The sequence below is a fragment of the Curcuma longa genome, chromosome 18, assembly GCF_044706935.1.
Source record: "Curcuma longa cultivar G26 ecotype Majalengka, Jawa Barat chromosome 18, ITB_CL_G26_1.1, whole genome shotgun sequence".
Taxonomy (NCBI): domain Eukaryota; kingdom Viridiplantae; phylum Streptophyta; class Magnoliopsida; order Zingiberales; family Zingiberaceae; genus Curcuma; species Curcuma longa.
In genome coordinates, this window is record NC_133878.1 from 255,138 (window position 1) to 279,236 (window position 24,099).

The 24,099-nt window shown below is 34.1% G+C and overlaps 1 protein-coding gene across 1 annotated transcript; it reads left to right on the forward strand.

Moving 5' to 3' along the window:
• Window positions 1-6,802: 6,802 nt before the first annotated feature.
• Window positions 6,803-23,208, forward strand: LOC141812251 (T-complex protein 1 subunit epsilon). Its single transcript, XM_074700307.1, has 9 exons — window positions 6,803-7,059; window positions 9,552-9,870; window positions 12,006-12,354; window positions 12,670-12,802; window positions 12,891-12,943; window positions 18,686-18,788; window positions 22,045-22,211; window positions 22,295-22,408; window positions 22,723-23,208. Exons 1-9 carry the CDS (start codon window positions 6,861-6,863, stop codon window positions 22,891-22,893), a joined length of 1,608 nt encoding a protein of 535 aa, XP_074556408.1. The 5' UTR covers window positions 6,803-6,860; the 3' UTR covers window positions 22,894-23,208.
• The last annotated feature ends 891 nt before the right edge of the window (window positions 23,209-24,099 follow it).

Genomic DNA, 24,099 nt, shown 5'->3' on the forward strand with positions numbered 1-24,099 from the left:
GTAAAGAAACTGCTAGATTACACGATCTAATCATAGGGATTCGTCCAAATTTTTCTTAAAAATAGTCTAAACATGAATGAATGTGAACTACCTGTATCTATCAATGTATCAGTAAATATGTCATAAATGGAAATCATACCACGAATGACCGATTCATCGGCCTGCTGTGTCTCCTCTCGTGTAATAGCATATGCACGATCGAACTCCGTGCAGGGCGGTTGTGTAGCAGACTGAGATGTATTCGGCTGAACATAGTGAGGAGGTACAGATGTCATCTGGGGTACGCTATAAGAAGTCTTCATTGCTGGTGGCTACTGCTATAACGGAGTCGCTGCGTAACATATCTCGGGCTGGGAAGATGCTGGAAATACTATATAATCCCTCTCCTGTATCTAGTATAACTGTCCGGAGGAAGGTAGAGCTCTCGGCTACGGGGGTACTGTGTCTCGGTGGTACTCTCGGCTGTCTCGACTGTGTGGGTCGTTCTCCTGTAGTAGATGTACCAGTGCACTCCAGCTGAGCTCTCTATGGGCACTCACTCATCATATGACCATGTTGTTCGTAATAGTAGCAAACAGCCTGATCATATGGATAATCTGCAACATGATGGCCAACAGATCCGCAACGATAACATTTCTTCTCCGTACTGTCCTTCCGTTGACTACCACTCGAAGGTCCCGCAAGTCGTTTGCCTTTCTGTCGGCCAGAGAAATCTCGTGCACCGGATCCCTGAGCTGGCCTCTTTCGACCAGAACTCTGTGAACTCCGACCCTTTGATCTGTCTGCGTCTCTCTCATGCATAATCTGCTGCTGGGTAGTCTCTATGATCAAAGCTCGATCCAATGCCTCTCTGAAGGTACTGATAGGGCAACTAGACATCTTCAGACGTATATACGGAGCCAAACCATGCGTAAAGTGGAACAACCGATCTTTATCCTGAGATACCATATAAGGGCAGAACTCCGCAAGTCTAAAAAACTCTGCATGTTAATCAGTAACTGATCGATCCCCCTGCTTCAGATTCATAAATTCCTGTCGCTGTGTCTGACAGAATGCCTCTGAAAAGTACTGCCTCTTAAAGGTCTCTCGAAACACTGTCCACGATGGCACTCGCTCTCCGAGTATAGTCTGCTAAGTTCCCCACCATGTGACAGCCTGATCACGTAGGTGATATACTGTCAGCTCGACTCTCTCTACCTCCGTGCAGGAAATATAAGCGAACGTGTCTGACAAACTTCTCAACCAAGAGCGAGCGAGCCATGGGTCAGATCCCCATGGAATAGAGTCAGCCGATCCTTGACAGTCTTTGCCAATATCAGTATATGACTCAAATCTACAGTCTTGCTAACTGGAGTCGATACCGAATCAATATCTGCTATCTCCTCGAAAACTTCTGGCTCTACTGGTGCAACAGGTCGTCTCAATGGTCGACCTCGTCCTCGATTTATCGGGGTCATAATAACACCTGGTAATATACATAACTCTTATAAATTTCTAGAACAGTAATAAAGGTACTAGAAATTCTACTTACAATTACTTGGAGAATTTATGTCGCTGTCCATCCATCTCATAACTTGGATCTAATAACCAATTCGACACAACCGACACGACAACAAACTCGAAAACCAGACCTAACCTTAAAACTAAATGATTAACCTAATATGCTCTGATACCAAACAATTGTTATCAAATAAACCTACAAATGTGATGTTAACTCTCAAAAACTACAAATACACCGATAAATCTGACGGCAAATTCGACGGACACCAAAAAATAAGAAGGTAACATCTACATTGAATAAGTACAGGAGATATAAACACTAGTCAACAGGTAATAGGTATCAACAGATAGTGTAAATCATGGAAGTCGCTCATGGTATATCAACTGAACAATAGAGAAGAAGTAATACTGTGCAACAGGTATATGTAACAAATACATGTAATCATGTATGTAATGTCATACAAGTGCAACAATCATAGCAAATAAATGCAACAATCGTAAACATATGAGTAAATTAAACTATGTAATAATCCTACCAATGAATGCATGTAAAAACACACAACAAACATCTCAAACAAATGCAAGTCTCTGTCCGCACGCTACATTCCCCAGTCACCCTTCCAGAGCACAGTGAACTGAGGGGTCAGACAAGACATATTGCACAGACTCCAATAACAAACCACCACTAATCTAGTGGGGAGCGACAGTGTAGCAGGAGGGCAATATAGTCAGTCCTGGTTGCACCCAACAATAGTGTAACATATGCTCTCGCCCCTGTATCTCACCACAACACGGTGTCGGGCAAGAGTCAACAAGAACAGCCAACAATGTTGTCATCAATAACTACAACTAGTATGGATGTATGATGATCATCCCAACATGTAATAACTACAGTTAATTAGCATGTTCAACAGTTATCAAGAGGAGTCAACATAGGTCAACAATTCAGATAAATCTGTTCTACAGTAGCTAGCTCAAGCCGAGATCATATGTATCAAGTAACGAATCCTACGAGTATCAGTAGGGTGAATGATACCAATAGAAAGAGTATCAACATGATAACAAAGATAGATCATCATAAAGTCAAACAACAAGTATCAAGCAATGATCAACAACAATATCGACTAGACAACTACATCAAGCAGCAAGAATAGCAATAGAATATATAGAACAATAACAACAAGTCATGCACTAGAAAACTATGTCTGTATTGACCAAGTATAGGGTACCCACCTGATTAGATAATCGTCAATAACTAGAATCCCAGAAAATGAGCTCCGAGAATAATATGACCAATCCAGTCAAGGTCCTGCAATAATAACAATAATACAACACTTAATACACTATCATATTAAATTTATCATACGTAAATTCTAACCAAACAGTTAGGTTAATCAAACCCACCTGGTTTAACCTAATTCGTCAACCACCAATAACCTAACCCTATTACAATTTAATCCACGGATATACTCCTATTACTAATCGGTTTAACACTTCAACATTCAAATTCTTAAATAACTTTTCAACAATAATAACCCTCAACTGATCAGATCAACCTCCCAACATAAATCAATTCATCAACCATTCTAAAACAACTAAAATCAAACTCTGATCATTCAACCAAATCAATCAACTACCAACATCGGATCTAAGGCAAATAAACTCACCTCCAAATTAACCAATAGTGCCCTAGCCATAAGCTCACTTCTCCTTCTTCCTTGCTGCCACAAATCAACCGAAATCCCTCTTCTTCTTCTTCTCTATAGATCCAACCAAAACAATCAGATCAGAGCAAATTCCTCCATCAAAACTACTTACAAATTCATCATTAACATGTATTGGATTCAAAAGAAACCACCTCGCCTTGAATCAAACTTTAACCTAGATCTGTTTCCTTTGATTCGGTTCTTCCTTGCGACTGGAATCAGCGAAATCCTACCGATCCGAACGGATCGCAACCCCAATATGTGGAGAGGAGAAATCCTTAGAGATTTAAAGGTTTACAGCGAGACTAAACTCAAAATCAAGCAGTAAACCTAGCTACCTTTCCCTTACCTTCCGATTTTCTCTTCTCTGATTCACTGCCTGCTCGCGTTCGCCCAAATCGCCACCATCCGATCAATGGCTAGCTACCCCCAACTCTCCGCGATCCACCACTAGCTAGGTCACCGACGATCCCCCACTTCAGCTCCGGCTTTGGGTGGCAGAAGATCCCTCAGCTGCTTGGCCGCGGAGACGAAGGAAACCAATGGTGGACACGAGATCGGGAATAGGGCACCGCGATTTGGGTTACTATAGGTTTCTCAATGATTTTTATTCCCTCTCTTACAGATCAAGATCCAAACCCAATAACCCTATAACCAATTCAACTTAATTAACCAAACCCTTAATCCTAATTAACTTATAGAATAAGTTAGGGTTCTAATTAAACCCATTCAACTTTAGGTTTGACTTAAACAACCTTCCTAATTTTCCCTAAAATAATTTATTAGGTTTAATTTATTTACAATTAAACCCCTATATTTTTGGTATTTTATAATATGTCCATTTTACATTTGGATAAAGTGTTGGTGAGCATATTAGCAAGTTGAGATTGGTCCTCTGACATGGATAATCATCTCTATTTATTAAGTATAAAGAGAGGTAAGACTATTACTTATAGGACAACTAATCAAATTGTAAATGGGACATACTTGTAAATTGGGATCATCTTAATAATTGTATCAAGATGAGATCATTTGTGAAATAATAATGATCCAAATAAATGTACCAATCATTTACTAAACCTACCAGTGGCCAGATTGAAATTTACAAGTTGAATTCATAAGGCCAATTGCTTAATTAATTTGACCATTAATTGACTGAACCCTTATATAAATCGACTGATATCCTGACTCTAATTAATTTTAAAGTTAAATATCATCTTGTCAAATGACCCCATATCTCTGGGACTTCCTTTTTGACTTAGTATAAGTTGGTCTTGGATTACTACGACTTTTGCTGTATACAGACTTAGTCTCCGGGACTTCATCTTGTGTTAAACGTTAGCCACCCTTAACCCACCAAGGCTTTCATTTGCTTAGCTTCAAGTTAACATTAACTTGCTAGGATTTTCATTTTCCTAGATTTAGGTCAACCTCGACTCGCTTAGACTTTTACATTTTTGTGCATCGAGTTTTCCTTGAATTGCTTAGACTTCCATCATCTGCCAAACATCTAATCATCATTGACCTATCTAAACTTTTGTCACTTGCTAAGAATCCAATACTCCTTGATTTGCTTAAACTTCTATCACTTGTCAAATATTCAATCATCTTTAACATGCTTAAACTTTCACAATCAACTCTTTGTTGGTCTTACCACTTACCAATACTTGTTTAAACTTCTTCATTCTTAATAGGATTGTAAATGAACTAAACGTTTGTGAATAAATTTGGTGTTCGACTTGGTAAGAGCTTGTTTATATTCGTTCAGTATATACAAGATTAATTAAATGAACAAACTTGAACAACTCGTTAAATTAAACAAACAAGCATGAACATATATGTGTTCAACTCGTTAATGTTTGTGAATAACATTTGTGAACAACAATAATGAACAATATTTGTGAACAATATTAATGAACAATATTTGTGAACCATCTTCATCAATAAAACTCTTATCAATAAGCTAAATAAATAAAATAAGTTTCAAAATAAACAAATAAGTTTGCATTATCAAGTTTAATAACCAACTAAATAAGTTCAAAATGTAAAAGTTTCAAATAATCAAACAAGCTTGAATTGAGAGTTTGATAACATGTAAACAAATCAAGCTCAAGCTTAAGCCACACTTGAACCAAACTCAAACTCATAAAAAGAAACCAAACCAAGTTTGAATAATCATTTCAATAACTTGATTCATTTTATACTTAATTTGACTTGGTTTAGTTACCTTATCAAATTAGCTGAAACACTACAAAGTTTGACTCAATTTGACTTGTTTACAACTTATTATTTACTAACTCCTCATTGAAATTTTTATTATTTTTAAATATTTGGTCAATCTTGACTCATTTGGATTTCATTCAATCTCAAATATTCGGTTAGTCTTGATTTACTTAACATATCAATGTGACTTAAACTCATTATCATATTATCCAAATATATTTATACACAACATATTGAATAAATATCAAAACTTCATAATCACTTGATCGCACCAATAGTGCATTTGTGTTTTAGAGTGAATGCACGATGGTTTACTGATCCTTTAGATGGATCACGATCACAATTCCATTAAAAAAATTTCTCTATATGAGGCAGAGAAACATCGTGCAAGTTGTATATCTTCTTACGAGATGCAAAAGTTTAAGTATAAATAGAGATATTATCAAACTTGTAGAAGTGAGACTTGTCTATTAAAAAAAATGATAAAAAACTTGTCTATCACATATGTATTGCATATATATAGGGAGGACTTCAATGACAGCATAACAAATAATTTTAAAACATACAAAATCAATAGAAATCCAAAACTTCTTTTATATAGATGATTCAATCGACTCAATTAGTGCTCTAGCTGACTAAACATGTTCAATTGACTGGACTCTTTTAATCAACTCAAGTCTAATTTAATATTCTGATACCCTACACGTCTGATTCTATGCGCATAGTACGTGACAGAAGATTTTGGATGGGAAAGTGTTTTAGGCATTGAACAGGAACAATGCCATTTTTATTTAATTTATATATATTTTTAATTTATGGTTAAGTCATTTAAGATTTTCCCTTTAGGATTTAGAGGTTGGATTATATTATTAACCATAAAAATTTTCAAAAAAAAAAAAATTTAGTTGTTTACTAAATGTACCAATAAGAAGTGCGGGATAACAATCCTATTCCTTCAGAAACTAAATTTTGATATTTAAAATTTTTTTATATTTAATACTATAACCCAACTTTTAAATTTTTTTTAAAAAAATCTTAAATAATTTAATCGTAAGTAAAAAAATAAATAAAAAAAAAAAATGATAAAACTGTTCCTCTTCCATATCGGGAATACTTTCTGAGTGCCCAAAACACTTTCGATTGTTGAGAATTTTTTGTCGCGCACCGCGCACAAACACACAGGTATTAGAATCCTTTATATATATATATATATATATTAAAACAAAAAAAAATTAAATTCTAACGGATCCGGATGCTGTCGGTCTGGGTCAGCTCGACCCTACTTTAACCTAACACACTTATGGTTCTTCCCCGCGGGCCTATATAACAAAGCCCACAGCGACCAGCGCTGAAGCTTCTAGGTTTTTCTTCCACTTCCGCCACCATTTCTAGGCGGACCGAAGAAGCACAAGGGAGGGAGGCGAAGGGAGCATGGCGTTGGCGTTCGACGAGTACGGTCGCCCCTTCATCATAATCAAGGAGCAGGAGCAGAAGTCGCGCCTGCGGGGTCTCGATGCGCAGAAGGCAAACATCTCCGCCGGGCAGGCCGTCGCGCGGATCCTCCGCACCTCGCTCGGCCCCAAGGGTATGGACAAGATGCTTCAGAGCCCCGATGGCGACGTCATTATAAGTCAGTATGCTGTTCCCTCTCTTTGGATACCTTTTCTCTCTGCTTAGATCTTCTTCTTTTATTGCTTTTCCTGGGACTCACAAGGTAAATAATCACACACACACACATAGGAATGCTGTTTTTTCTCTCTTTCTTGGGCCTGAGATGTGATTTTGATCGTCATGTTTAAAGAAGTATAGGTAGATTCGGTTTTAATGAGGGCATGAAATTGTAAATGTAAAAGTGCCAGAATGCGTTCTCTCTTTAAGCGTGAGCCTTTGATGTGCACTTCTGTATATCAAGTAGCTTGTGAGGTTGAATCGGTATTGACATTATTTGCCTTGTTTTGACAAATTGAAAATGCCTTCTGTAATCGTATTTGTTTAGTTGAGAATTTTATCATTGAAAGTTGTAACATGTAGGGAAGGCCATAGGGCAAATGACATTGTTATTATAATCTCTAGGGACACATGATGTTTGATACACAATATTGTTATATTTGTATCTTTCTGTATGACCATTTTACCATGATACTATCCTTACTAAGCATTGACACATTGCACTTTAATATGTTTGCCCAATAACCCTTAAGGAGGCAGCAAAAAGTCTTATGTGTCCATCTCATGTTATATGGGAATAGAAATAATTATGCTTGCTTGAAAATCTACATATCCGTTAAACAGCATTAGCAAGTTACCTGACAGGAAAAATGCAGTTTCTTTTGTCTTTACTGGTCACCATGCCTACCATATTGTAGAAAATACATCTTTACACAATGTAAAACCCCTGAATTATGTTTTATATTTCCACACTAGTAGGTTAAGATGTTATGAATCTCCAAGATGACCAAAGATAGATAAGTTTAGTCAATTCATATTGAAGGCTGAAGGAACAAGAGAACAAGAAAAACATTTTTAGTTAGAAGTGATTTAAACTTCTTGGGTAACAATTGCAATATAGTCTATATTGAATCAATGTTGCAATAAGCTCCATGTAGTCAACCTCAAATAGTTGGGAAAGGGAGACCAAGAAAGGCTCTACTTTATATGATTTTCATAGCTGTTCTGGGTTTCCAGACATGGACATGGAACTTCAGGCTTTTGGGCTTATGTATCAAATTAAGGTTTTTAAAATCTGGACGTGAAATGGCATAATGCCAAGTTGAGGAATATAATATTTTTGATTAGGTCTGGTAGATTTATAATTTTGATTACTATCTTTGAGGAAATGTAGGCAGATCTGATTTTTATTTGGCCATGAAATTAGAAATACAAAAGAGTTAGATGACTCCTGAAGTGTGAACCTTTGGTAAGTGTTTCTCTATATCAAGTAACTTGGTATTGACTTTGTTTAGCTTATTTAGAAATAGCTTCTCCATTCATCTTTATTTAGTCAATAATTTTATGATAGTTAGGGAAGGCTGTTGAAGCATGTCTTGTTTTTGTTATGAACTATAGAGCTAGCATGGTGCTTGATACAAAATGGTGTTATATTTGTGTTTTTCAGTGTTTCTCTTTTACTATAAATCTATCCTTTCCAAGTCTTGACTCATTACTTTAACCTGATTGTTCAGTAACCCTTAGTAAGAGATAGTAAAAATCCTAAGAACTTGTCTCATATTATGTGGAAAAAACAAAATCACTATGTTCTCTCGGCAAATCACCTTACAGGAAGTGAATTTTCTTTTGTCTTTTCTAAGAATTTATCTCATATTATGTGGAAAAAACAAAATCACTGTGTTTGCTTGGCCAGTTGCTGAACAGGAAGTGCATTTTCTATTGTCTTTACTGGTCGCCATGTCAATTATATCGTAGACCATACCTTGCACCGATACAGATCTCTTGAATTATATTTGATATTCCCTACTGTTAGGTTAAAATGTTAAGAGCATATAAAAAGATGACTACTATAATTCCATAGATAAAATAGAAAAGTTGAATTGATTATCATTAAAGGGCTGAGGGATTGGAGTTGAAGGAGAACTCTACTTATTATAATTAGAAGTGATAAGTGATAATGTCTTGGGCAGTATTTGCAAGATAGCTTACATCTAACTCTATGTTGTGATAGGATCCATGTAGCCAACCTGAAGTGGTTGAGATACATGACTTGTTGTGGCCTGTCCATGCTGGTTGGCAGGTTATTACATGATTACTTGACATTTGACAATATTGGCATTCATACAGTCTGCTTCATGTATGTTTAAGATAACTTATGGACTAATTATTTAGATAGTAAGCATAGATGAATAACTGGAGAAAAATTCAATATTTATGAAAATATCTCAAATGACTTTCATTGATAAAAAATAAGTTTGAATATTAGCTATTTTAGGATAAGAAGAAGTTACATTTGTTTGGTTTATTCTTGGATACACATTATCAGACAGAGATCAGATTATAAGTCATTGGTTCCCCCCCCCCCCCCCCCCCCCCCCCCCCCCCCCCCCCCCACCACCACCCGCCCCTTTTTAAACTTTGCACCTCCTGATTGGTGCATTCTGACTATTGCAGCAAATGACGGAGCAACAATCTTGGAGCAGATGGATGTGGATAATCAGATTGCAAAGCTGATGGTGGAATTGTCCCGTAGTCAAGACTATGAAATTGGTGATGGTACCACTGGAGTTGTTGTTTTGGCAGGTTCACTACTTGAGCAGGCAGAGAAACTACTGGAACGTGGTATTCATCCTATTAGAGTCGCCGAGGGTTATGAAATGGCCTCTAGGCTAGCTGTGGAGCAACTCGAGCGCATCTCACAGAAATTTGAATTTTGTGCCACCAATATTGAGCCATTGGTGCAGACTTGCATGACAACATTATCTTCAAAAATGTAGGTTTATTTATCTTTTCTACTCACTACATTAGGTGCACTTGTTCAGCTACATTCTGTTTATATGCTACTGCCCCCTCCTCCTTTGACAGTGCTACCCTTTTTACTACTTTAACTTGTTTTTTTAAATCTTTGAATTCATAAAGAATCAAAATGTTCTGATGAAGTATTTAACTTAGTGATGTCAGAGAATGGTGGAATTACTTTAATGAAATCTTGCTATAGAAACCTAGTTGATCTTTTATCATTTTGCTTTTTGATGCTCTTTATCTCAGTGCATCAAAATTATGTGGTCAAGTTTTTTTTTTATCTAAGTCCCAGTAATCTAACCTTTTTTTATTGAATCTCAACTTTGCAATTTTCAGTTAAGTAGTGGGTCCTATGGTCTTTGCATGCATAATTATTGGTGTAGGTTAATACCATGGTTGGCCAACTTGGCTGATTCCAATACTGATTGACTGCGTTGTATTGGGATTGCTGTTAGTTCTGAGTGATTTCTTAGACACCATATCAAATGTGAAATGTTAAGTGATCAACTTGTAAATTGATCAAATTTCTTGTTAAATTGGTTGAAATCAGTTGAAAGTTAATTTCTAAAGTTAGGAGATGTCGGTTTAATTCAGTGAAATTGCTCAATTCAGTTAATCTTGCATATTAATAGTTGGGGATGAGTGTTTAAATAAACTTTTTGGTGGTAGAAAATGTAGAAATAGATCTAGATCAAATAACACTTAATTTTGAGAGGAAGAAACTTAAAAAGTTTGATGTCTATGAGAAGGATTGGCTTCGAGGTGACCATGGAGGGGGAAGGTGTGCGACCATGACTGAGGAGAAGACTAAATAAAGTATTGCAATTTAATTTAAATTGATTAAATCAGATTTAAAATTAAAATTAAATTAAATCAGGCTTTAAATTAATTTAATTAATGCAATTATTTTAACTTTAAAAATCTAATTATAATTAAAGATATCTAAATTGGATGTTCAATCTACTATAATTAACAAAAATTAATAAAATTAAGTAAAATAGTGTTAACCCAGACTTAAAATTGATTTAATCTAAATTATATTAATTTAAATTGATTTTTATCAGATTTAAAATTTATTCAATAAAACGAATTTTAATTTAAATTTATTAAACTATAGATTAAATTAGATTTTAAATTAGAATTACGTTAAATCAGATTTTAAATTGATTACATTAGTATAATTAATGATATTTTAAATCATAGATTTGTTTGATTAAATCGAGTCCAATTTTAATTTAATTAATCTAACTACAGTAGATTAATATAAATCCAATTTTAAATCCAATATTATTAACTAAAATTAATTAAAAATGAGTTCATAAGAAAGAAAATTGGTCAAAATTGTTGTTATTTTTAAATTTATTTTTACCAATTCCGAATGTACTGATCTGATACAGTCAATACCTAGTTTTTTAGAATTTCTGATACCAATGCTTTCAATCATAACTATTACCATGCTATGTCTATGCAAGATCATGCTAGTTATGTACTTAAACTCATTACTCGCTAGCTATGTGCTTAAACTCACTGTTGTTGGTTGAAGTTTGAGTATGGTGACCAAAGGCCTGACGTGTTTTATACTAATGCTAATAATCATTACCAAGTTGCAAGAAAAAATATCATTGATAGAGAGGATGAGATATGTACATGATGATAGATGGGATCTCACTAATAGTAGGCTTATCAAAGAGAGTCCATGTTTTTTGAAATCAGGTGATTTAAAATATTTGAGCAGAAAAAAAGACCAGGTTATATAAACATGAAGGGAATTTCCTATATGGAATATAACATGATGTTCAATATATATATATTTTTATTTTCTATAGGATGCATAGGATCCTAAATGATCGACACTGAATTACCTCTTTTATTGAATATCTTATTTTATTCTGTTGATTCAATTATGAATTCACTAATATCCTATTTCAAATCAGCTCTCATATGGATGGATTTTGAAGATAGTACCAATGACCTATCTGCTGCAATTCTTAGGTTTCTAAGCATAGAACACTAATTATCATCTAAGTGTTGCTGTCTTTTTTTAACCTACTTTATTGTTCTGTCATCTGCTTGTCTAATACCTAACCTAACATGTTCATGATTTAGTGTCAACCGCTGCAAGCGTGCATTAGCTGAGATTGCTGTTAAGGCTGTTCTTGCTGTTGCGGATCTAGAGAGGAAAGATGTTAATTTGGAATTAATCAAGGTTGAAGGGAAAGTTGGTGGAAAATTGGAAGACACAGAGCTTATTTATGGTATTGTGGTTGATAAAGATATGAGCCATCCTCAAATGCCAAAAAGAATTGAGGATGCAAAAATTGCTATTCTGACATGTCCATTTGAGCCGCCCAAGCCAAAGACAAAGCATAAGATTGACATTGACACTGTGGAAAAATTCCAGACATTACGCGAGCAGGAGCAGAAATACTTCGATGATATGGTTCAAAAATGCAAGGTAGAAATGCTGCATGTTAATTAGTTTCCTTCTCATCAAAGAAACTTCTCTAAGCTTTTGCACTCTGATTGTTGAAAATTTGTTTGTTGATAGTTAATTGGATTGTTGCTAATGCTGACTTGTCAAGAATTTCTATTATTTTTTCCTTGTGACGATTTCCTTTTCCTTTTCATTTTCATTGCCTTTGAGTTTTGTAATCCCTCTGCAGTCATATAATATGAGCGATTAAAATTAGTCATATTTTAACTATATTAAACCAATGTATTTGGATTTTGAATCAGTTGTTCCAAAATAATGTTTTTTTGACTTCTGTAGGATGTTGGTGCAACTTTAGTAATCTGTCAATGGGGTTTTGATGATGAAGCAAACCATCTATTAATGCATCGGAATTTACCTGCTGTTAGATGGGTTGGTGGCGTTGAATTGGAGTTGATTGCAATAGCTACAGGTTTGCATTTGTTATATTGTCCTCTTGTAACATATCAAGAGAAAAAAAAAGAAAACCTATGTTGATTGTGATGCTGCTATTCAAACAGGTGGGAGAATAGTTCCAAGGTTCCAAGAGTTGACGCCTGAAAAACTAGGAAAGGTAAGAATCAACTAAACAATTTCTAACTTAAGATTTATAATCTCAAAGTTCTATAACTCTTTTCTTCAATCTTAAAAATAAATTTCCAACAGAAGCTCCATGTTCCCTTGTTTGATTGATTTCTATGCATTGAACAATTTATTGGCTGCACATTAATTGTTAGTATAAATTTTTTATGAATAAAAATATATAAATTAATCCTTTTCTGAAATTGTTCAATCTATGGAATAAGCAGTTTGGCAATAAGTTCTAATATGATATTAGAGCAAGAGATAATACTATATGTTGGTCTTGCCTTCAATTCCTTCCCATAACATTAATAATATATAACTAGTTAATATGTTGGATCAGTGCTATTTGAGTCAAGTATCTTCAACATATGAAGTGGGAGCATTAGAAATATAAAATATATAATTGATGTATTTCCTAATAGTTAGAGATTTGCATATGAGCGGTTAGCCCATCAAGTTCAAGACTATGGAGTTTGGACCTTCATTTTAGAGTTTGTGTTTTTTCACTGCAGAAACTTGTTTTGATTAAAGTTTATCAAACCATGCTTGGAAAATGTTTTTCTACTGGATGTGACTGAAACTGAAATCAGCAGCGAAACCTATAGTAGTTAATAAGCTGCCCTAGCTTTCATAAACCACTTATTTGTTATTAATAAAGATTTTTATATTTACAATGGTGATTATTTATTTTATACCTATGATTTATTTTAAATTAATTTTCCCATTGTGTTTTTGTTGGTGTTTCAACGGTATATCTATTTGACATTCATACAAAATTGTTGCGGTTTAGAATTATGGTTAAGATATAGTTAAAAACAAAAAGTTTAAGTTGAAATTTTAGATTTGAAAATTTAAATTTTATAAGTTCTATGATTTTTATTCTGAAGTAGTCAAAATAAAAGTGAAGAATTTTTGTTTATTAAAATAAGTTAATTACCAAATCATTAGGATAGGTTATTTTTAGAATAATAAGTTTTTTTTATTTTGATAAAATTCTTCTTGATTGTTCTTTTGTTTGTTATTTCACGCCGTGTCAATTTGGTGCCGGAGTCAATTCCAGATTCAGTGTTTGGTCAATGTGCACTAGTTCTCCATTCATAAGCCTATCCAATGTATCACTTGCTTCGTTGCCTCTTTTAAGTTAAACAAGCTTCTCCCATGTGCTATAAATCCTTCTCCTACACAAACTATCTTCTACCACCATGCTTCACACGCTTGGCATCGTCCTACAACTTCCACCTATGCACAATTTTTTTAATAGATTTTTAATTATAATTTTTTATTTAATAATATTTATAATATTTTAGTAATATTAATGGTCTAGTTCAATATTAATTAACTAGCCTATTCTACCTTTCTATTAAAGTTGAATTTTCAATCTATTTGTCTTGAATTATTTGATGTGAGACTATTCTACTTTTCTATTAAAGTTAAAATTTCAACTTATTTGTCTTGAATTTTTTGATGTGAGACCATTCTACCTTTCTATTAATTAATTTTACAATCTATTTGCGAATTCTTTGATGTGAGACTATTCTACCTTTAACTTATTAAGTCTTATTTTATTCATTTAATATTGAATTTATAAAAACTATTTGACATGTATGATATATCCAATAATAAATTTATTAAGGAATATAATTTATTTAACAATAAAATTATATATCGTAAAGATTATCATTGAACATATAAAATTAATTAAAAGATATAATTTATGTGATATATATATTTAGACTCGACCTCGGGCCGGGTTTGAACTGGACTCGACTAGGTTTCATAATCGGGTCAATGGGTCAGTTACGACTGTTGGATTTTATTTTTTTAATAAATTTATAATATATTTTTTAAAATAATAATAATTTTGAACTGTTGTCAATCGTGAACCGAACCGTGGCTAGGACCCATAATCGGATCAATGGGTCGGTTCCGACTGTTGGATTTTGTTATTTTATAAATTTTAAATATTTTTTTAAAAAATAATTTGAACCATCACGAACCGTATTGAACCGTGAACTGTAATTGTCTTGGACGGTTAAGGGTCGTGGTGTTCCGAACCGTTGGATCGTCAGTTTCAAACCGTGGTGGGGTCTACACACCTTACTGAAGCTAGTTCCTCCAATTCACTTCAGGCTATTAGTTTTAGTCGCCTCTGCCATTAACACCTGCATAGAAGAGGAAGACTAACCTCTTGCTGTCTCACACAGGTGCACCCTCTGTGCTCCACTAGTGTTGGAAGCACCTTATTGCAACTAATCATCCACTAACCCTTCTTGTGCACAATCTTCCTGCTCGTTATGATACCTTACTGAAGCCATTTCCTCTGATACATCTAACTCAGCAGAATCACCTTGTTGCAGCAGTTGAGCCAGGAGACTTCTTCTCCTTGTCTTCTAACAATTGGTCATTTTCTCCATTAGATTACAACTCCTCATTGGCCAGGGACTTAAATCTATTGACATCATCATTAGATCTACCATTGGAAGCCTCCTCTACAATTTCTGCTTACATACATCCACACTCTTTCATGTGATGCTTCCCTTGGCTATCACCTAAGCATGACACTCATGCCCGACCAACCTCATAAACTCTACCTCCTTTCCCAATGCCTCATCCTACTCTGGATTTCCTTCTTCTAATTGTCTCCGCCTTTCCCATCAAACTTGAATCAAGATGCACTTCGTGCCTCCCACAATACCTGCATGCTCGAGACAATCATGATCCATGACATCAACATTTCCTCTCTTTGTTTGCAAGACCAGATTTGGCACTGTAGATCTACACTACTAGGCTGTTTAATTTTAAAAAGTAGCAGTAATAATTTAATAAAAAATTGGGCCAAAACATGAAAAGCAGGCTCTCTCAAAGAAATAAAAGCATCAAGGGCCCCCACTAGTATTGGAATTCAATGCAAGCTTTGGGATTAAAAGAGAGGTTTGATTTGTTACAATGACAGTTTTACAATTGCAAGAGAGAAAAAAAAATCCAAAAGCAACTCAATTCCTTCTCTCATCTAGACTTGAACCGAGTGACAATTTCAATAGAAGATAGATTCTTGTCAATTCAATAAAATTGTATCTTTTGTTTTGATTTTTCTTTTGTATTTAATCTGTTTTTCTTACAAAATCCATTCATATCGACATACATTCTTAATAAAAAATACCATCATATAGATTGTAAGATATTTTCTTTGTTTTTCTTAATTTAATCATCATAAATCATTTATGGTTTAGCACATCTAGCAGTTGAAATAAAAAATCAGCATATTTTTGTGGTAAACCCCTAGCTTATATTCTTTTTATTAAATCTACACAATGAGAAAAAGCACTACCACTATTATGAGATATAACTATTACTTGTAAAGGTTCTAAAATCGAACCAACTTGGACAACCTATAAAATCTAATAAAAAAAGGATGAATATCAAGATGTTCATTATTTAGCTGAACCATTAAAGAAAAATAAAGATGAAAAGGAGGTTATAAGACTTAATTTAGTAAGATATTCAACTTCAACCACATTAGATGACACACAGAAGTGCACTAGCATCTTATATACTTAAGTGCTATGCAAACTCAAAATGTGCAAAATCATTATAGACAGTGGAAGTTTAACTCATGCCAAAACCTCATCTAAATCTTAAATGTTGTATAATGATACTAAACACTTCCTTTCCACCTTAGCATGATTTCTAATTCCTTTCTTGATGGGCTTTTATACCAATGAGATATAGCATAATGCTCTCATGAAGATCGACCATGTCATCCTTAGTAGACCATGCTTGTATGATCTCTATCATATGCGATGGAAGAGAAAACATATATACTTTAAAATATAATGGAAAAAGAATCTTACTTTATAATCACAAAGCTAAACTTAAGCTAAAAATTACAAAGGAGAGCCCTCATTTAAATGAAATGAAAAGTTTATGAGGAATGCCAGTACTAGATTCCCAAGTAACAAGGTTAGAAACTCCACTTTTCGAGAGGCAACCATCCTTTCAGAATTATCCCAAGAGTATAATCCTAGAAAATTACTTGGCGAGCTACCTCATCCTTAGCTTTGCGAAAGCATTGGAGACTTGGAGAATCCAATCTTAGCATAGCAAGAGTTAGTTCCTATCTTGGTGATTCATCTCATGAAAAATCTGGGATGTTAGCTGTTGGGCGAGGAGCTACTTTTGGATTTATTTGGTGGGCGAACCAGGGGGAAGGCCGTCCGCCTTTAAGATTAGTTGAGCCCAAGACTCATATACCTGAATTATATATGTATATTGGAGAAGAGCTCGTTGATGGCTTGCTATCATCAAGAAATATTCATGCACAATAATTCTATAAAAATTGATACGTCTCTCGGTTGAGGATGCTTTCCGTGAGGCCCAAGAACCTTAAAGCAAGCCTTAGTACTTAAATCTTAAAAGAGTATCTTGATAAACTAACCCTTTAGAAATCAGCCAACACGATACCAATCATATCACATTTAGTCAACCATCTCCTAAGATAGATGATCCTTTGATTCAGGTTCTTAAAGAATCATAGGGTGATCCTTTAATTGAATCTCCTAAGTAATTCCTGAACAACTTATCACCGATAAGGAATATTCCATATATGATTAATCATGATCTAGATCTAAAATTATCATGTCACCCTAAGGTCCTAAAAGAACGAACTAAATTGAATGTTCAAAAGAACAAATTATGACCGCAAGTTTCACTTTTACTGCTTGATAAATTGCTTATAACTATTTTATTAAGGCATATGAGTTGGCATTCATGTATTGCCATTTTGAGTCTAAAAATATATTGACTTAGTTCTGTTACTTCTATCTACTAAATTGGGACCTCTATTGTGGGTATAAGAAAGATATATATTGATACTAGGAGAAAGATTGAGGTAACTAATGATTATTATAAAAATATATTGATGCACCTGTATACTCTAAAACTATAGATGGTGTCTCTATGCCTTAGTCTAAGAAATGTCATAATGACTCTTTCAACAACATTTACATTAGAATGATTCTAATCTTATTTGACTTGCCAACTTATTTAAACATTATATTGGTAGCTTATTCGAAGAAATTTAACCCATTAACCCCTCACTAATCCCTCATGTCAAGTTATATTTCAGTTAATAAAATTTGGGTTCTCATAAATTTGTTGCAATAATTTGAATTTGGTTTTTTATTGAGGAGTTTCATGCCAAGTAAGTTCTTACGATGCTTCCTTTAGAGAAGTGGGATACGATCCACTAAATGCTGTTTTATTGGAAAGGGAAAGTAGAAAGATCAATTGGATCATTTTATTTCCAATCTTATATTTCTAAAATTAAGAAGAAAATTCTTTTCTATTTTATGCATGTGCTCTCTCTCTCTCCACTCCCAGGAATAGAGAAAAGTTTGGAAAAAGGTTGTTGCAGAAGAGGAAGAGAGTTTTAGGATTAAATAAAATTTTAGAATGGAAAAGTGAAAACTGGGTGTTGTTTGACTTTTTGACACATTTGAATTTATTAAAGGTGAATGATGTGATAAATATTCATTTTTTGGGGGTCTTTGAATGACTTCAATTTATTTTATAAAAACTGAAAATTTTCACAACCAAACAAAGTTTAGTTGTTATTTTTTGGATTCTTGTTGTAAATATTTTCTTAAATTAAATGTGATATTTTGATATTGCTATCCTTTTTCCATGCATCACTTTTGCTGAAGGTGATTAATCCAATCCTTTATTTGGTTAGGCTGGATTAGTTAGAGAGAAATCATTTGGAACTACCAAAGATCGGATGTTATATATCGAGCATTGTGCTAACTCCAGAGCTGTAACCATTTTCATTCGTGGAGGTATATTGATCCTTTATAGTTTATATCTGTAAATGTAAATGCAAAAATGTTTTCGGTTCACATAATGTTAGTTTTGTGAGAATTTGTTAATTAATAACTGAGTTTCTACGATGACTAAATTTATAGTGTTGCTTGGTTCTGAAAAATGGCTTTTGAAATTTCTTAGTTTGCATTCTTTTTCAGATGGATAGTTCTCAAGAACATTGTTCTTTATACTATTGTTATTTACTCCATGATCTGATATTACTGAAGCTCCTCTCATTAAGAAGAAAATTGCTTCTTTGTCACCTTAAGTCTGTTTCTCTTTGCCCATTATTTGATTCTAGTCATGATCAAGTATCTTGAATCGGGGGCTTGGCTTATCTGATTGTCAATTGCTTCTTTGGGAATAAATTTTGATAGATAAGTGTGAATCTTCCTGCAACTGCTAATAAGTATTTTCAAATAATTTAATGATAATTGATAAAGGATCTCAAATTGTCCATGCTCCAGAAAGGACATGAAAACCTTTATTAGGTTTTTTACCATCCAGCAGCACTTCATCTATTGATATACATGACTTGGACGTTCATCTGTTGAGCTTGTACTGTTCTATTTTTAGTCGTTGCCTATTGGATAATTAATTTGTTCATTTTAGATAATTGCCTGTAGTCTTAGCTTAACTTCATGGTGCTTCAGCAGAATCGGAATATGCCATTCTTACATGCATTAGTCCAGTCTGCTAACAGCATCATGAATCTTGATTATGTTGACCTTTTTGTTAATCTTGCCTGGTGTTTACTATTGTATACAATAAATTTTGATTAATTTGGTATTAATCTGTGTTAGGGTGGATTTTATAAATATGTGACCAAGTACATTGATTGCCTTCCTTTAGCTGTGTTGCCCTGGGGATGATAAATCGAAGGGTGGATGACTGATTGGACAGATGGATCCATTTATCCATTCCATTTATCCATTCTTTCAACTATTTGGTTGGAATAGTGGATTAAGCATAAAGGATGATTGGAAGGAAAAAAAATTCCAATTTATCTCTCATTTTTTTGTCTGCTCTATTTTTTCTCTACCATTTGATATCCTTGAATGCGCTCTCCCAACTCATGAAAAAATAATGAACTCTAAATAACCTTTCATCTTAGAATGACACTTGTCCAAAAGAATGTAGATTTTTTTCTTCTGCCAGCTCTCTCATCCACGCCCAGCATCAGGTAGATGCAAATTTGAGTCCAAGTATAGGTATAGGTGCTCAATCACTTGCTGTGACAGATGCTTTCAAACATATAGAATGACTGCTCAGCTCAGAAAGGTATACCTCTGTGCTAAGCCTTCCTAAAAAGAATGTATATTTTTTTTCTTCCACCGGCTCTCTCATCCATATCCAGCATCAGGTAGATGCACATTTGGGGCCAAGTATAGGCATAGGTGCTCAATCATTTGCTGTGACAGATACTTCCAAACATATAGATTATAGAGTGACTGCTTAGCTCAGAAAGGTATTCCTCTGTGCTAAGCCTTCCCAAAAGAATGTAGATTTTTTTTTTCTTCCTACGGCTCTTTCATCCACATCCAGCATCAGGTAGATGCAAATTTGGGTCCGAGCATAGGCATAGCTGCTCAATCACTTGCTGTGACAGATGCTTCCAAACATATAGAGTAACTGCTCACCTTAGAAAGGTATACCTCTGTGCTAAGCCTTCCCTATTTCCCATCTCCCATGGTTAGGACTTCAAGGACATATTATTCCACTATAGGAAAATTCCTAGTATAGTCAATACTATTGGATGGAGCAAAGAATACTATTATGTTGTACAAATACAATAGAAGTTAAACAAAATGCTTAGAGCTGCCAGTTTACCTTCTCTCATAAAAATTCATGTGGTCATCAAAATGTACATTTAGACCAAGAACATAAAGTGATGTCTCTATTAAAGACATTATGCATTTTTCCTTCAACCTAATGAGCCCAGTTGCTTTGATACCATGGGTGCTTAGAAGATTGAGTGAACCACCTTCTGTCTTCTGTCTAGGAATCAAAATACAGGAAATGTAGCCCTTCCCTCCCTTCCTCTCATTATTATTAAACTGTTGTCGACCAATAGAAACTTGTGAACTGAAAGTGGGCTGGTCAAATGTAATAATATTCCTTTCAGGTCCCCCTCTCATCAGCCAGAAATGAGCATATTTCTGTAGGTCTGTGACACATAATATGTATTCAGTTGGTAGGTATCAGAAACATATTATTTATTTATTTTGTTTCAGATGGCTCGTCGCTAATTCATTGGGATGGCTGGTTTGTCTTGTTTAAATTGTTTGCTTCCATGTCTAATTTTAGATTTCAATTTTTGAGTTGGAACAAAATTGGGAAGGTTTGAAGGTTGGCTAGTTGGAGTTGAAGATGGGAGAGGAAAGGAGCTATCGCAAGGAGGATATTGTTATTATTATTTTCAAATTTTGTTATACATCCTTTGACTTTTCATTCCAACTGGACATGAAAATGGATGGATCATAGATTCATCCATCAATTGACATAAATAAACGAAAGGATAAATTACACAATTTTCATCTGCCCATTCAATCATTCCTACATCCATCCATCTCCATTTATTCACTAATTCATCTGCCCATTCATCTATCCTTCCAACTGAACAAGCCCTTAGCAATGCTTATCTGATGAATGAGAATCTCCAAATGTGAAGAGTTGTGAAAAATATAAAAGGTTTAAAGGCTTGGCATTGGATGACTGGGGTGGGTGTCTATTAAGCTTAGGATGCTAATTGTAGTTGGGATTTATACCTAAATATTTATTTTCACAGACCAACTGAATTATATGGTTGGAAAGGAGTCCTTTTAAGATGTGAAAGCATGCTTATGATGGCTATGGCACACTAGCAAAAGACTACTGAGTATGCTGTTAATACCTATGAGCAACCGTAATCTGCGAGAGAACAGAGAAATATTGTAACTTTGCAAAAATTAAGAGGGGAGAGATACAGAGCGGGTAACTTTGTGAAAATTAGTCAGTAGAGTTAAATTGAATTATGAACTGTGATTGAACCTACATTTAACATCACTTCTTTATGACTACGACTTGTGTTTCTTCCAACTTTCACAACTTTGATTGAATCTGTTTCTTATGTGAATCTGTATATTTATGCTTCTGATTTGACAGAGAAACCTTTTATAGGTTATACCATTTGGTTGACAATATGCAATATGGGGTCTATTTAATATGATTTCCTTATTCACAATATTACAGGTAACAAAATGATGATAGAGGAAACAAAGCGTAGTCTTCATGATGCACTGTGCGTGGCAAGAAATCTGATCCGCAACAATTCTATTGTTTATGGTGGTGGTTCTGCTGAAATATCTTGTTCAATTGCGGTGGAAAATGCTGCAGATAAATTTCCTGGGGTTGAACAGGTGCAAAAGTCAGAACCTCTTAGATACCATGTTAATTATTTAAACACTGATTTTTAAATCACTCCTTTTGTTTCTTCCTTCAGTACGCTATCAGGTCCTTTGCCGAAGCTTTAGATGCTATACCAATGGCTCTCGCTGAGAATAGTGGTCTCCCACCTATTGATACGCTTACAGCAGTTAAATCTCAGCAAATTAAGGTAAATCTTCACCACTGGTTCTAAACTACTGAATGCTGGCTAAATGGATGTATTTTGCAGGAATATGAAACGGTTTACTTGTTCTAACTCCTTGTTAAGTAAAATGGTTGCGGTAGAGTAAATCTTGTTTATGTTCATAGGTCATCTATGAAGTATCTTCAGTTGTGAATTTAACTTTGAGCTATGAAGTAATAACCAAAAGCCCATTTTAGTAATATTAAACTTAGTTGTTTCTTGTGGGCGTGTAGTTGTTTCTTGTGGGCGTGTAAATTTAATCGAGACTAAGATTTGTGACATTCCTGTGGTTGATGCAGGAGACCAATCCACATTTTGGTGTCGATTGCAATGATGTTGGGACGAACGACATGAAGGAGCAGAACGTATTCGAGACGCTGATCGGGAAGCAGCAGCAAATTTTGCTTGCAACTCAGGTTGTGAAAATGATTTTGAAGATTGATGATGTGATCACTCCATCTGACTATTAATTCGGCGCCTACCTAAGGTGGTTGGTGAAGGTATTTATTTCGAGTTGAATTTTACAGACTGCTAGGTGGGAGATGTGGCATCCAGAAATGCAATTGCTTCCCTCTAATGTTATACCTTCAGGGTTTGAATCTGAAACAGTTTTGTGGGTTGTGCTTCTTCTTCTTCCGTAGGTAATGTTATATTTTATGCTCGACTGAGTCAGTGTTTAGGTCTTTACTATTATTAAGGAAGTTTGAATCTGTGGCTTTCTAAGACTTTCAAGTTAAATCGTGTCTGAACAAATTTGGTCGTCAGCTGACGTTAGCATTTAATGATCTCAAAGTGCTTAGTAGGTTTTTTAAAAAAAAAATTATTTTGGCTTAATTTTGTCTCTATCAGTAGTGTGCTGTTGGAATTTGATGAATTTTTATAAGAAATGATAGAGTGTTAATAGTCTTTTCTTTATGTCACTGACGTGGAGGAGTGAGTGTAGATAGGAGTAAAAGAACGCGTTAATACAAATTCATGTGTTATTAAGGATTAAGAAATGATAGATTGGCCATTCTTAAAATTACAATTGATTGCGTATTCAATTAAAATTAAATTAAATTAATTAAAATTATTTTTTAATTAATTAAATTGATTGAATTTTTAAATAAAAATTAAATAAATTAAATTGATAAAATTAAATTAATTAAAATATTTAAAATTTTTAAATATTATGAAAGATTTATTGATTAATTAAGATTTTATAAATTTTATTTTAATTAATTTGATTTATTCAATTTAATAAAAAATTTTAAAAATTAAATTAAATTAATTAATTACTTTTTTTTAAATTGAAAATTTAAAATAATCGAATTGAATTTAAAATTTTTATCAATTCAGTTTAATTAAATTTTTACTATCCATTGAAATTTCAATTTATTCAATTTAATTAAATTTTTGTTATCCACTTGAAATTTTATTTGCTGCAAAAGATTATTGCTTAGCTTTGTTTGCTACAAAAGATTATTGCTTCAACAAATCTTTTTTGTTGCTCGTGAATTCAGCTATTTGAATTCTAAGTGATAATGAATAGCTCACTCAAGCTTCTTCGTTGCCCTCTGGTCGGGTTGAGTCGTGTTCGATTTAGGGTTCTCTTAGATTATTAGATTGCTTATACTAAGACGATTTAGATTGTACGAGGTCACAAACTTGTGTCTTGTATGGCATATCGCATCGAC

Excerpts from the sequence above, each read along its gene's own strand:
- LOC141812251 (XM_074700307.1), top strand. The coding sequence starts at position 6,861 with ATGGCGTTGGCGTTCGACGAGTACGGTCGCCCCTTCATCATAATCAAG. Across the intron at positions 7,060-9,551 it reads CGATGGCGACGTCATTATAA|CAAATGACGGAGCAACAATC; the intron begins GTCAGTATGCTG and ends TGACTATTGCAG. Across the intron at positions 12,944-18,685 it reads CGCCTGAAAAACTAGGAAAG|GCTGGATTAGTTAGAGAGAA; the intron begins GTAAGAATCAAC and ends TTATTTGGTTAG.